At 40.3% G+C, this 15505-nt stretch overlaps 1 protein-coding gene across 4 annotated transcripts in view; it reads right to left on the reverse strand.

The window, feature by feature from the left end:
• The window catches only part of CHN2 (chimerin 2), a 167946-nt gene continuing 152441 nt past the window's right edge, over positions 1–15505 (reverse strand). For all 4 annotated transcript variants that reach the window (XM_057424983.1, XM_057424982.1, XM_057424984.1 and 1 more), the window contains 4 exons: positions 14608–14685; positions 7723–7860; positions 6038–6143; positions 1–1847 (listed from right to left, as the gene is read on the reverse strand). In XM_057424983.1, the coding sequence (XP_057280966.1) occupies positions 1676–1847; positions 6038–6143; positions 7723–7860; positions 14608–14685 (494 nt within the window). In that variant the 3' untranslated portion in view covers positions 1–1675. The remainder of the gene's footprint in view (positions 1848–6037; positions 6144–7722; positions 7861–14607; positions 14686–15505) is intronic.

Raw genomic sequence — 15505 nt, forward strand, 5'->3', positions numbered from 1 at the left:
AACTCTTTAACACATTTAATGGGATTTCTCCTTCCATTTACACTATCATAAATTACAAAGCATATTTCACTTCACAAAATAAAACCATTTCCAGATCATTTTTATGACAGTATTAAGTAGTACATAACCTACAACAAATAGTCCTGTACAAGGCAGGAGGATCTATGGAAGTATTGGGAACTCAGACTATTTAGCATTTGCTCTGCAATCTGGGTTAATCTATCTAGCCCTTAGTTATTTCTCTAGGAGACGACAAGTTTACAGCCATACCCTCCACCTCCCTGCATTATCATAGTTACACGTATTTTTCAATTTGAATAGAAACATGTGCTCCCTGAAATAATTCAGGAAATGGCATCACTGAGTTACCAAGCATATGATACAAATGATCAAGAGGAAGGGTTATTAGGTATTTTTTTGTACTGAAAATTGAGTATGGTAGTAAAGTATATGTTGATTTTCTATGCTTGCAGAAAAATCTCATGCTGAGAAACAGTTGTAACATTAGGAATAAGTTGCAATTAGACTATGAACTCCATAGGTGTGAGGGGCGAAAAATAGTGAAATTTGGTAATAATTAAATTTACCAACCCCCACATTTTCTACTTTTTTCTTTTTTTCTTTTTTTTTTTTTTTAAAAACAAACCATTGGGAAACACATTCAAGATAAATACCTACATTTTTAGCAGATTTACTGTACATTTATAAATACAGAAACATGACAAAACAGAACTCGCTTTTTACAGAAAAACCAAATCCTTCATATTGAACCCAAAAAAGTGCTAACTTTTCAGCAAGGCCAGAAAATATCCAGTGTCCCAGCATCACTTAACTTACATATTTCTGTAATCCAAGAAAAATCTGGCACGTGAAACTGATTCTACCACCAGGATTTTTCAGAAATTCTCAATACTGTATTTTACATGGGAGTTAAAAAAAAAAAGGAGAGAAAATACTGTGTGTTTTGGGAAACAGCAAATGACTAAAAGTGTACAGTGTTAGGATGCTAGTGCCTAAATGCAAAGAAACTTTAGGAAAGCTGGAATACACACAAGAAAACAAAAAACTCATAATACAAGAGGTATGTCAGGATAATACTGCAATAGTAGTAATTGTTTTCATTATATCGTAGCAAAAATGCAAGAAAAATTATGTGGAAAATAATCAATGCACCGCATTGATTTATAGTTTGCTAAAATAAAATGCTGTTTTTTCAGCTAGGTAAAGTAAAAATATCTTTATAATATAGGTTCTGTTTCACAATTGACATATATAATTATGTCTCATGGAAAGGGAAATGTATAGGCGTATACAATTAACACTGATTAAGTACCTTTTTGCTTCTCTAGCCATATTAAAATATGTTTTGTGTTTCTTAATAAGTTAACAATAAAATTGTTTGCAGCTTCTCAAAACAAATATACATCTGAGGCAAGGCAAAAGACACAAGGTAAGAGGATTTTTTCTGACCTTTTTTGTTTCCCTTCTACAAAGAGGCATATGTCTATGAGACATAGGCTTTCCCTAACCATTTTGGCATCCATCTGCAACTTTGCAGAAATTGAAGTGCAGTCAAGGAACTTTCTCCTTTCTGTTTAAAAGAATTTAAAGAAATGTTTCTCCTTCAAACGAATTGTTTCAAAACAAATGGCTTTGAAGATTTGCCTCTCCCTGTCTAAAAGAGAACATCTTCATTTTCTATTAAGATCTGCACAATTAACTTCTGGTACCGCATGTCATTCAGCGTCGCAAGGGTACTGTCCTCTGGAGGTCTCATTAAAGTAGGCCCAAACACTATTCCCAGGTTTTCAGCATTCATAAAATTATCCTTTTCATGCAAGGTAACCCTAAAATACAAGGGAAAAAAAGGAAAAGTAAGTAGTTGTTTGCTTCCAGAAGAAAAGGGTATATGCATCTTAATGTGCAGTCCTGCTTTCACATCAAGCATTGGTAGATAAGGACATTTTTCAGTAAGAATTTTTACTTTCGCTCATTATAGTAACTGCTTCCACAGCAAGTCCAATGCAGCTATGGTGGAGCTGAGATTTCCAGTGCCTTGAAACTTCCCTCATGTGACTCTTAAGTGATTTTTCCACCTTTAGGTGATAAGAATTAGTGGCAATTGCTTTTTTGAGAAGTATAATCATGATTTAAATGATGATGTGTGGAAGCAGTCCCCTTATGCTACAGGGACTACAGCTCTCTGGCACTTTGTGCTTGGTGTGCATCACACCAGAGGTGTGGGTGGGCTTCCCAAATATGAACCCAGATCTTATATTGATTACCATTGCCCCCCATGCTCCCAGACATGCTTCCAGCATGCAGGAACCTACCCCTTCCCACATTTCTGCCTTGCTGACTGCCTCAGGCCAACTAGCATCTGAGTGATTACTTGTTATACTTTAGGAGAAGGCTCAATCCTGGAGCAGCTTGGAGAGCGGGCTTGCTAAAGTCAGGCTCCTACAAATGCCATTGATCCTTGACAGAAAAAAGGGGCAGTTCTAGGAAGGAGCCCAGGCTGTTTTGCTCCCTGACATGGGTCATACAATGTAAGAATACAAGAATAGGCAGACTATGTGTGACTGGAGCAGGGACCACCAAGGACCGGCCAAGCTGCAGAGAAGTTAGCCTTGATTGGAAAATCAGTCAGGGCTGCTGGAAAGTGTGCTCAAGGTTTTCCTCCAGGTAACAGAGCTGGGCCATATCAGTGTTGTCCCAGCAAGCCTTTGGCATTCAAGTTTGGTTCTGAGAGTGCTTTTGCACTGCAGTGTAGACACAGCCACAGTCCCTTGAATGGTCACTGTCCCTCCCGGACCAGATACTTGCTATTACTAAGTCCAGCATAAGTTCTCTGTGGAACTACTCTGCCAGGGTTGACCACTTCTGGTATTGGAGCCAGCTCTCCTGGGAACAGCTGATATTGCCCCGGCCATGGCAATTCCAAGCTGGGCAGCAGTGGATTCACTCATGCCATAAGGGGATGAACAGGCTGAAACCAGAAGTAACCTGGTCTTTCCTTGATTGCAAGGTCTTTAGACGACTAGGTCCTGCTCCTACTATTGGCTTTCTGCAAGGAGTGGCTCTGTCACAGAAAAACACTGTTCCTCTTTGCCTTCAGGACAGAAGTCCATTAATGCCCCTACTCACAGATGCATCCTAATCTTCTAGCACAGAGACATTGGTTGGGCTTTGCAAGGAGAAAAGACAAACCAAGGCTGCCACCACTGTGCAAGTGTATGTGTAACATCCTGCTTTCTGTCTGTGGATGTATGCAGCACAGATGTTGAACAGCTATTCAGTACCACATACATCTTCCTAGCATCTCTGTGCAGGAGTGCTTGCTGGCACAGGGAGAAGACAGAGGAGATTCACAGCTTCACTGCAATGTCACCATGGATGGAGCTGTACGTATTTCACCACATGGGGGACTGCTCGTGCTATTGTATTCCCTTTAGTTTTGAGCAGAAAGTTATCACAGAGATAAGTGAAAAAAAGCAATTAAGTCATTGACTGACAAACTCCATTTTCATTGCTGACACTGTCCTTTGCTGGATTTTCCTGTGCTTTTAACAACAACACAGTGCAGTTTCTTTTCTGTTGAGAAACAGTACTGGTGTAGAGGCTGTGATCCTGCAGTCTTTACATAGACTCCTTGAACGGGCATGTGTTTTCTCCATGCAGGAAGAGCCCTATGGGGCTGGAGCTGGGACTCAATGTTTAATCTACAGAAGAGGATAGGCTGAACCTAAAGATCCTTTCCTCTTTCATATTCAGATCTCTCGAACAAATTCTCTATAGGAACTAATATGTGTAAAAAAGTAGGCTCTGCTTGATTCTTGCCTTAGCTGTGATGTGAGCAAACAAACCTGATTTCCTTGCAGACACTGAACGGCATGGTCTGGGAGAGGAAATACATTGCGTGACTTGCAGGTATTTGAGAGAGAAGCTTGATCAGCTGTTTGGACTATTTCTGTCTCATCCATAGCTCAGCTCAACAGCTGAACCAAAGCCTGTGCTGCAGTTCATGAAAAAGAAGGTAGGCAAGTTAATACTTGCCTGTTATGGATTCTGTGTGCAAGTTGCTTGTCTGCAGCCTCCATGGGCTTTCTTAAAAGCCAGCATGGTTCATCCCGAGTTGTCAATGTGTGCGTGCTGACAAGGGTTTATATTTGCACATCTCATTTCTGCAGAGTCCGAAGAAGTTCCAGCATGCCCCAGTAATGTCTTATCGAAAGGAAAAATTACTCAGTTGTAATGACCTGAGCTGACTCAAAATGAGGAAAAATCTCTGCATAATGAGAACACGATTGAGCATGAAATGCACTTCACACAAGCTCTCTGATGGAATTTTATGTGACTTGAGGCCTTTTTCTTTGTAAGTTGGCATTAACAGTGCAGAATGGTTGTCCTGGGTTCAGCAGTAGCAGTCATGTTTTTTTCCTTTGTGTTAACTGGTGCAGTGCTGTGTTTTGACTTCTAGTTTTGAGAACAGCGTTGGTGAAGCCGATGTTTTCGGTTGTTGCTAAGTGATGTTTACCCTGACCAAGGACTTTGTGAGGCTCATGCTCTGCCAGGGAGGAGGGGAGGCTGTGAGGAAGCAGAGACGGGGCGCCTGACCCGGGCTAGCCGGGGAGGTATTCCATACCACAGCACGTCATGCCCGGGGTGGGGGGTAACTGGGAGTTGCCCGGAAGGACACGGGCTTCCGGGTGGAACTCGTTTTCTTGGCCGGTGGTATCGTATTCTCTTCCCTTGTTATTTTCCCTTATCATTGTTTTAGCTGATAGTAGCGGTGGTGATTTGTTGCTGGACTGTTCTTGTCTCAACCCGTAGGAGTTGCACTCTCTCGATCCTCCTCCCCGTTCCTCCGGGAGCGGGGAAGGGGAGAGCCCCGGTGCAGGGAGGGGGGGGGGAGACGAACACGGACCTTGATTGTTGTCAGCTTGGCACCACTCACTGGGAGTGAGTGAACAAGTTACCTGACTGGGTTTAAACCACGACAATGGTGCAGATCAAACCCAGAAAATACTTCAAATTTGCAACTGTATTGCAAGTGCTGGGACCACTAAGCAAAGATCAAGGATTTGCTGTATAAAGGGTAAGTATTCTATTCCTGCCTTATCCCCTTTTCTGTTGATTCCAAGTAGCACTATAAACTTTAATGAGAGACAAGGGTCATCTTAGGCAATGCATCTTCAAATGAAGGCCTGCTTTGAGATGACAGTGCCAGTCTTTACTCAGCTTTGATTTTTGAAAGCTTACAAAGAAGACTTCCTGGGGCATGTAAATACCCAAAGTAGCAAAGTGGAGTCAGCATGGTTTTGCAAAACAGTTCTGCATGAAATTAGTGAAAGTGGGGCATCCTCTTTGGAGCACTTCCTAGTTTTCCTAGGTATCTAGCTGAAAACTTAGAAAACTCGGCAGTACACTCCCAAGTTACTTCAGAAAATGAAATGTAGGCCTTATGAATCCATATGTATGCGTTATGTATGCCTAAAGAAACTTTGTAAAGTGAAGGAAGCAGAGTGTGTTTAAAACTAAAACAAATATAATGGGTAAGGGCCTGTATTTCTTTTACTAGCCATATAAAAATAGGCCCTGTTTGATTCTCGGCTTTACTGTGATGTGAGCAAACAACTCGCAAGAGACAGCTCTTTCCTTCTAGGGTTATCATTTAAGAAGACAAATCAGGAGGTAAGGGGAGGCAGAAGCAAAGCATGATCTAGTGACTTATTGCAGCACATCTAGTACCTACAATTCCAGTCTTTTTCAGCTATTATCTGTCTCAGAAAAGCGTGACAAATCTCAATTAACTCTTCAAAGGTTTGCACTGATCTTCCAGCAAAAGGATCTATGCTGTATATGTGCATAGCTTCTATGCATTTACACAAACATAGCTTGTCTGCTGATTTATAACATTATTGTTTTAGTGGCAGTGCTCTAATGGAAGCTTTATTGGCACTTTCTGTAATTCTCTCTTTCAAAGCAGAAAATTGTTAAGCTCTTCAAGAATTATCCTGCATGCCAATTAACTTACTTTTTGAGATGAATCATTAGGTATCTAAGTGTCTCGTAGTGAGCAGCAGGGAGTAACATCAACACTTCATGTATTGCTTCTAGTCGTTCATCAGGATTGGAGATTTCTGTTAAAACGCCAAACACGATTAATGTTAATAGGGCTTTCCATTTGTAAACAGCCATAATTCAGGAAGCGAACTTATTATTATGGAGTCATTTACAAGCCATTGCGTGTGCTTAGAGGGATAAATACTAAACTCATAAAAATGGAGCTTATCAGCAACTGCCGAATCCTCAAAGAAAAAAAAGCTTTACAAAGAAACCAGCAACAAAGACCACCCAATAGGTATCTTTACGGTGTGTAGCTCTATCTACAGGCTTGTATAGGTACAGTACCTGAGTTTTGTTAAGTGCTTTGTAATGCTCTGCCCAGAACTGACTCTCTAAAATCTTATGTAAGATTACTTCCATTAAGCTTCAAAACCAGATCAGAGTGTGGGTATATGCCTTTGGAGACTATGCTTGAATATGTAAGTTTAGCTAGAGATTGAAATGACATGGAACGGCATAAACAAAGATTTTTGAACATATTTAAATGTGTAGGTATCAGTGATGGGAGAGCATCAGTGCTCATTTAAGAATGTCTGTCAATCTCTCTAAAAATCTGATCAGGATTTACAAGTGTTTTACATGAAAAGTATAGATTCCTAGGCTGTGAACTGAGCCAGAGATATTTGCTGCATGACTTTTAATACAAATGGCACTAGGACCCCAAAATTTTAGAAAATTAAGAATCTCTATATCCTGCTTTTAAGAGATTGTTGTATTTACGTGATAGGAACTGCTTCCTCTGGGCAAGTTCTTTGTCAGACAAGTGACAAGAAACAATTTCTCGGCCAAGGAAGGAGAGGACAGTGCAGGAGAGAGGTACCTGTGGTTGCAGGTGGGGTAAACCAGAGGGGAAGGGAAGGCAGCACAGTCACACAGACGGACCACTCTTCCTGCTGCTTATTGATACACAGGGTACCATTTCAAAATTGTTAAGGATACTTTTTTAAAGAAGAAAGCATTTTACTTCTTAGGTACTTCAGGTCTTTGACATTTTTGCTAATAAACTGAGTTTGATGCAATCCATCTGGTGAGTTTTCATTAAGGACTATCATTAAGTGGAAGGCTGTGCCCCGGAGAGCAGAATTTGAGGCAAAATGGTGGGGAAATAGGACACACACTCAAGGCTCAAACTGTTCACTCAGCCCTTACCCCTCACTCATCACTCGGTCTTGCGCTGTCAGCCAGAACTGTGGCCATGACACCAATCCCGGGATCCTCCCAGTGTCAGATGCAGCCCTTGCAATGGCACTGGACATTCTCCCTCTTGGCATAGAATTTGAGTCATTTGCAAGAAAAACCCTATCCCAGGGCATGCCTTGGCTTCACTGACTGGTACTGAAACCACACTTTCTGTAACTGGTCAGTTATTTTGATACCCTACATTTACTTTTATTTTTTCAACCTGCATGGTGTCCCATCTGATTAGCAATTAAGCAACAGTTTCTTGTGTAAGATGGGAATAGCAGAGAAGCAATGAACAGAACAATGCCCTTGCTTCCAATTTGTTACCTGTCTTTCTTTTCTTTAACATGGACAGCTTTATGGATGGGAAATGTAATTAAAGATTGATACAAATTACTATGCAATACTTACTTGCTGCCTCTATAAACTTGGAATAGGTGTCGTAGGTGATCACAGGAATGGGTAAGTCTCTGAAGTATAGCTTCAGTGCTCCAGCAATGATGTTTATGTCTGGATAAATACCGGCAGAAATATCAGCCTTGTCACCATCTGGAAGAGGAGAAAGAAATCTTTTTGAAACCAGGCTAATTTTGACTGAAGCAAGGCAAGGCTTCTAATGTAGATTTATTGTGTCCAATCTGACAAGAAAAAACAACCTGATAGCATTTGGAAGGCTTAAATGAAAATATATTGCTACCAAATTGACTGTATATGAATGAGGAATGGTAAGATCTTTATCTTTTAGCAAACAATTTATTTGCTTACATCTTTTGGAGGTGCTGATGATTACACCAACAATATCTGCAGTTTACCTTCTCACACATAATGTTTTAATGCCAGATGAAAAATCATGTTAATAATGTATTTATTGAATTTAGCCCGTTCACTGAAAGTAAGCTATTAATAACTGGTTCTGATGTTGCGCTTTGTATCTGCAGATCAATGCACAGGAGTATGAGCCACTCTTCATTTTTCACTCAGGTAAACAGAGGCACAGAGAAATAACATAAATTTTCAGTGATCCTCAAGAGATCAGTGGGTAAAGTCAGAGTAAACATCCAAATCTTGTAAATCTGCACCAATCTATCTATACTGATTAGCTAGGAAGAAAGTTGCCTTATTTTCTGGATGTCCTCTAATCTCTTAATATTTGACTTACTTATTGCAAAGATTTGAATTTAAACAGACAGCTATGGCATTTAGCTGTACAATTTATTCTGAAATGTGTTAAATGAGTATGGATGCTTGTAATGCATAAAGAGTTAAATAGATGAATTATGCAACAGAAAAGACATACATTTTGTTTGCTGCATACTGTAACACAGTCAGAATTTCATTATGAAGCACTTTTAATCCCATGAGTTTAACATTTACAAGTGTTGCTGGTAAACCCTTGACCAGCGCATGGCTTGCAGTGAGTGACATTACAAGAACTAGCACTGATCACTGTTATTTTTCAATTTCAAATGACTACATCTGTTCTGAACTACCTAGTACCCTCATGCCCACATTTTTCTCCAGACCAAGAAATTCTGCTGTCCTCCCTTCCTGGCCCTTCCAGTAGGAAGACGGGATAGGACATTGGTCAGGCAGGGGCTGGGGCTGTTTGGATTTAACCCCCAACTTTATTTCAGGCTTCTTTGACATCAGTTATACCCCGTAGTCCTTATTTCCCAAGTAAAGATATAAGCTCTTTCCTCACAGGAGATGGTGAAGATTAGGAGCATACAGTGAGTAGGGTGATGTGAGGTTCTGCTTGCTTGAACACCAGAGAGGAGTTTGTTATGTATCTCCCAGGAGGTGCAAGCTTTGGCTGTCACCACCGAGGTGCTGACATGCAGTAAAGCCATCGCCTTGCTTGTCTCTCAGTAGTGCTTGTAGACATGCCCTGATACAGACAGATGAGTGGGTATGCTTGATAGATGGTGTCTAAGATGGTGATAAAGACTTTCACAGCAGGGTAAAAGAGTTTATATTGACTGTAGACATTTTATAGAAACCTATGGCATTAATCTTGAAGGGATATGTCCTGTCCGATGTATGCACATAATTCTCATTAAGACTAATAGCACTACATGTTCTCATCAAGAGGAGATTATATGCTTAAGTGTTTAAAACAAACAGCCTTTCTTGATGCAGCTGAGCAGTCTGAATACATCCATCAGCATTTAATTTAATATAGCATCAATAAGCCCTAGGAGGATGTTTACACTGCCCCAATCTTTTGTTTAATCCACACGTTCCAGGCACAGTAGCATTAGTCTTGTAAAGCTTTGTGTGGAGAGCTCTATTTAATTGATGGACACTGAGCACTCAAAATGCTCCACTGAAAACAGATACCTCTAAGGAGCCAGCAGCTGCATCAGAACAGATACAGAAAAGCAGAAGCTTGAATCCATTATCCAGGTCACCAGTATACTAAATGGAAGTGTTATTTATTTAGTACTTTACAAAGCAGCCCAGCAAGCTTCCTTAAAGGGGTACTTCAGCTAGAGGTACTTCAAACTACAGTGTACTTCTAGCATCCCTCTTACTTACATATTTGCTTACTATAGGAAAAATGCATTAATTCCTGAGTCAGAGATTTTTCTCTTCACTTCAGAGACAAATATACAGCTATTGGAAATGCAGTGAAGATTATTTTAAAGTGAGTGTAACAATGCAGCTGCTGAAATATTCCTACATGTTTCTGCAGTGGGTATGTAGGGGGAGGGGGTTTTTTACTTTACTTTCATAGAATCATAGTTTGCTAGATTTTGGTTTTTCTTTTCTTCTCCCTTTCAGTTTCAGCAATTGAAAGCCCTTGAAATTCATTGTCAGTGAAGTCATGACACATGTTTCACAGAGGATCTTCTGCAGTAGCATACTGTATGAACTACGCCTATTTCATATGGTACCTTCTGCATTACCACAAACATTTTTTTTTCCTCTTTCAGTACAGTAACTGAGACTGTGATTTGTATTTTCAGTATCATCGCAGTGACCATATGTTCATACAATTTTTATAAATTTTTGGATTTTTTTGTTCATTTTCAGCTTTACAAATGTAATTCTACTCAAACCCTGTCATTTCTCTTTCCCTGTTACTCTGACTCTCAACGTATTTTGTTGCATTATGTTGAAGTTTGAACAGCTCAAGACAAAGAAAGTCTTTATTCTGTTCCTTAAAGGTTTCAGCTGACTTTGGATGCTATAGAAATATATATCAATAGTTTTATTAGAGAACAAAACAGAGTATCACATTCTTAAAGCCTCAGCTATGCTTTCTGAATACTGAATTACATTTCTATGTAAGTTCCTTTTTCTTAATGCTTTGTTTTCATGGCAGAACCTTTGCCATGCTAACGTGCTGCTTTGTGGGTTGTTTTTTCCTTGCATTTGACAGGTTTTCAGCTACACTGTCAAAAAAGTGCGTATGATTTAGGATGCCTCTAAGTACTCATGTAATATTTAACAGCATCATATTTTTAGCAAGTGTATTGTACCAGCCAGTCACACAAACAAGTGAGAGGACAGAATGCATTGGTGACAATGGCAGCTGTGTGGATAAAGTGCACAATGAGGGTTTTCTGTATGCTACAACACCACAGCTCAACAATGCTGACAGAGAGCAACTGTCATTCTACAGCACCAACATTCACCAGATTAAATAAATCCACATTATTCCCCTCCTTCTCATTACAAAAAATCACTAAAATGGAACATTGTCAGTGCCTCGGAGAGCCTAATGCTAATTTACAGTAGGGGTATTTACACTGCTTAGGCTTTGGAAGGGAGTCTTAGTTTTGATCTCCCTGTTTCAAAACTAACCATCACAGCTTCACTGAGCCCAAATAAGATTATGTGGGATCCCATTCTCTTCCTGCGATGTTAACTTTCAAAACTGCCTTTGCTTTTTTGTTCTTGCTGTAATTCTTTGGAAGCAACAAGTGAGTGTCCCTTTGGCAGAGCAGAATTAGTCAGAGGGAGGGCTGGCTTCTCTGCACTGTGCCCCTTCAGCTGCACGTGAAATCAGTAGGAGAGGTGGGTACCCTGTGGCCAAGTCAGCCCTGCATCATCCCTGTATCATAGTCTTCTGGCTGCTGTGGCTTGACAAAGAGCTTGGGAAATCAGAAAGCTTGATGGCATTATTTGAAGGGTGCATCCTGGACATTAAAATGAGAGGACTCCTTGCTTGTTTATTTTCAAACCCATTTATTAAAAGCTGTATTTCCAGAGATGCAAAAGCACACTGGCATTCCAGCCAGGTGCCTGGTGACTGACTCAGAAAGAATGGGCTGGGAGGGAAATTTGTAATGGCAGAGTGCTCTGCTACTGCAGGCAACACGCCATATAATCCTTCTCATAAACCCCTCAACTTCCATTTCAAAACTAGTTAAGTTTTTTATCCCTACTCTTATTACAAGGTTGTTTCAGAGCCTTGCTTTCAGATGGTTAAAAATGGTCTTTCAATTGTCAAACTAAATTTATTCCTGGCCAGTGTACATACTCTAGTGTTGTGCCAAGACTATCCATTTAAAAGAGTTCTCCTTTCTGGTTCATACCAGCTTCTCCTTTGACAGCAACTATCCCAAGCTCTGTTGAAACATATTTACCTTCTGCTATGCAGTGTACTCCAGAGATGTCTGAGATGAGATAGTGATGTGGCCACAGATACGGCTATTTCTGCTGCAACACCTATCTATTTATCAGAACTGATCAGGAATTTTCCACTTGGTATTTCAGACACAGTTTTCACTTTATTTTGCCTCTTTTTACTTTTGCAAAAAGTATGTTAATTTCCCGTGATGAATGTGGACACAACAGCTCTGAAACTCCCAGAAACTTACCTTCTGGGCAGAAAGTGAAATTTGAACAAAAGCCTTCCAGGAACTGCTGAAGGTGAGACCTGCTACTTGGCTCTCAGCTCCCTTCTGTCCCAGCTCTGTCACCTGGTTCAGAGATCTGGGATACTCCACATCCTTGGGACAATCCACTCACTGCTGCTCTGGCTTCTAGAGCTAAGCAGGCATAACCAGGCAGCATGAAAGTGATCCTCCTACCCATTGGGCTGGGATGCAAAGGAGCAGGGGGTGCCTGTCTCTGTAAACTTGGATCTGACAGGGAAGCAAGCACTGAGCTGTCAGGGTGGAAGCATCTTGCCAATTCAACCTTCTGCCAGCTGACATCCACCTTCTAGCTGTACAGCCCTCAAGTCAGAATAAAAAGTGTAGTTTGGTTTTCTTTAACCCCTTCCTGCTAAAAAAAAAACCCAAACCCCCAACTCCTTCTGCTTTTCCATCTCTGTTCAGGGGAAAAAAAACATTTTCAAAACTGCAAAGTTTTGAAAGTTCTGAGCTTCTGCTCTCTAGTCATGCAATTCTCATAACAAGGTTCCCTGTTCCACTGCTTTTAGCATTATTCATGGCAACACTCTCTCTTTCCTTTCTTAGCCCTTTTCCCTCATGAGACTGTTTAAAGAAAATTAAGATACAGCTTTTTATTAACTTATCCGCAATGGTTTTCCCCACAGCCTTTGTATGCAACTCGGTTCTTCCTTTCTCTGCTTCCACATTTATCCATTCTCTTTTTTCCTTTGGAAATCTGATACTGCTGCTGACCTTACTATTCCTGTTTCCAGATGCTGCCTTCTTTGCCAGTAAATCACACTTTCTTCCTTGCTGTGGGTCTAATTCAAGTTTGCATTGCCAGATTATGCCATGAGTAGAGGCAATAACAAAAGATATGCTGTCTGTAAAACTGAACTGACTCCAATGGTTGAAAGCATTTGCAAAGGAAGTACAGCTGCAGCAGTATTAAAGTCATGCTTAGACATAAATCTCCATTTGCTTTCTTCTAAATCTTTCCTCTCCAACCTGTGCTTCTCCTTCTGGGTTTCATTCAGGTTAGATACTTAGAGGAGAATTAACACACAGAACAAAAGGGTTTGCCAAGCCAGGTCTAACTGCAGAGAACAGAGTGGGACCTATGGGGATTGTGACCCTCCCAGAAGCCCTGCTTCAAGTGGCATGTCTGCAAAATGTATTTTCCCGTGATAGTAGTCATATATCAGTGTGCATCTCTGTCGCCTATGTGTGTATATGTGTTTATGTTCACAATTGCGTCATCCAAGACATTTTCAAACATGCATTATTTTTTAAAGGATATTTCAATACAGCATGAAAACAGTCACTTTGGAAATCCCTAGTCGGAATTTCCAGTGATGTCTGCATGACAAACCGTCTTCAATCAAGGAAGTATTCAGGCACAGTAAGTGTAAGATGTGCCACCCATAGACCTTGCTGGTCCTGCCCAGACTCCCCTGGTGCTCCCCACCTCTTGCCTGTGGGACCCCAGTCCTTGCCTGAGTAACATGTAGCTGTCTTCAGCTGCACCATGGCCATGCCTGTGCCTGGCCATTCACCCTTCTGGTCAGTCCCCTCACCCACAGGCTGACACTCTGGCTTGACCTGGACCTGCTTCATCCCCACAGGCTTAAAATCATTGGACTATGTCAGTCTCCCTAAACATGTTACAGGTAATAACTGAAAAAAATCAAGTAGGAAGGAAAACACTATTGATGGGGAAGGAGAAGAGTATGTATGTAACTTCTTAAATGTACTTGAAAATGTGCTTCTGTTGATGATCCATACTCTGCACCCACTCACATGTATACTTAAATGTGTACTTACACGTGAGCAGAGATTGTGTGCACAACCAGAACCAGTGTAATGAGCTAAATCATTTCAGAAGGGCTACTCGGATGGTAATCAGGCAGTGTTTTAATTCTTAGATTTTCAACATGGTGTACAATTAATCTCCTTAATGGTCCTCTTATTTGTTGTGCAGATGCAATCACATGCACAGTGGTGTGGTGCTTTCTACAAGGCTGCATACAGAATGATCTTCCAGTTGAAGTTCCTGGTTCTCATAACTAGATTATTGTACTGTAATGCACTACTAAATCTACTAAAGATAGGACTAAGAATTTTTCCCCTGGTACTAACTAGGCTCATACCTGAACTAGGAGCCCAGGCTGTGCTGCTAAGTTGAGCAATCATCCAGTCCCCTGAGCACTTAGCCTTCCGCCTAGCATTACTTACTGTTTAATTATTCCTTCCAATGATGAAATATGATTTCTTCTTATCAAAATGACTACAGATTAATTTAAGAACTCAGAAAAGACAGGGTGCTTTCTGTACTAATGCTTATATGCCTGTTTTGTTGCAATGGTACCTATATAAACCTCAGAAGAACTAAAAAGTCCTAGTACTGAAAGCTTAGATTAAAATCGTACAAGATTAAAAAATGGTATACCTCGATCAAAGGCCATTTTCACATCTTCAATGTGCTCAGTGAAGCCAGAGACTCTATAGAGGCCCTCGGACTTTAAACCTGAAACAAAAAGTTCTTGGTTAACTTCATTTCTGTAACCAACATATATTTAGGCTTAAAACCAATAAAGCAAGAACAAGAGAACAAGAACAACAAAATATTAATTATAATGTGAAACTCTGGAGCATTTAAGGAATGACCAAGATAATTTTTAATAATTTTTTAAAGACTTCTAGAATTTATGCTTCCTGATTTGGTTAGTTACATGGTTGATTATGTTAGAGGAAAATACTGCAATTTGCTAATGGTGGGGCACGTGATATTATCATGATTTATTCATTTCACATGGGAGATTTTCCTGGATTTGGCTACAATTAACAAAGCTTTAGAGGTCGCCTTTCCTTTTACCAGTTGCTTAATGATAAATAGCAATGCAAGTAACAGACTGTCTTTCCCTGTAAACACATTTGTTCCCAGTTTAGCTGTCAGATTTTACTTATACACAAATTGATAGATGTGATGGATATTGTTCTTCTCCATCTCAGTATGTCCCTTCTACTTGCACAACTCTCCCCTCATTGCTCCAGACCAACATTAAATGCAGGGCAGCCCAGCAGAGCAGGCAGAGCAAGGCAAGCAAAGTTACACATACATTATTTATTTTAAACCCAGAACTCCTAATTGTGACTGTGCACAGTGAAAACCTACTTAAAGGATTCAATACACTTCTTTGTTCTCTTAAGAACAAAACTGCTATCCTACATAGTTCTATGGCAGTTAAAGAAAGAAATTTAAAGATGTTAAAAAACCCAAAGCGCCACAGATTTTATCTTAATAAATGTACAAGTGATTAGATCTCAAATACAACATAGCTTCCTGC

Source organism: Pezoporus wallicus, unplaced genomic scaffold (genome assembly GCF_028554395.1).
Source record: "Pezoporus wallicus isolate ANWC-B61680 ecotype Strahan unplaced genomic scaffold, APGP_CSIRO_Pwel_v1 contig_3181, whole genome shotgun sequence".
Lineage (NCBI taxonomy): Eukaryota > Metazoa > Chordata > Aves > Psittaciformes > Psittacidae > Pezoporus > Pezoporus wallicus.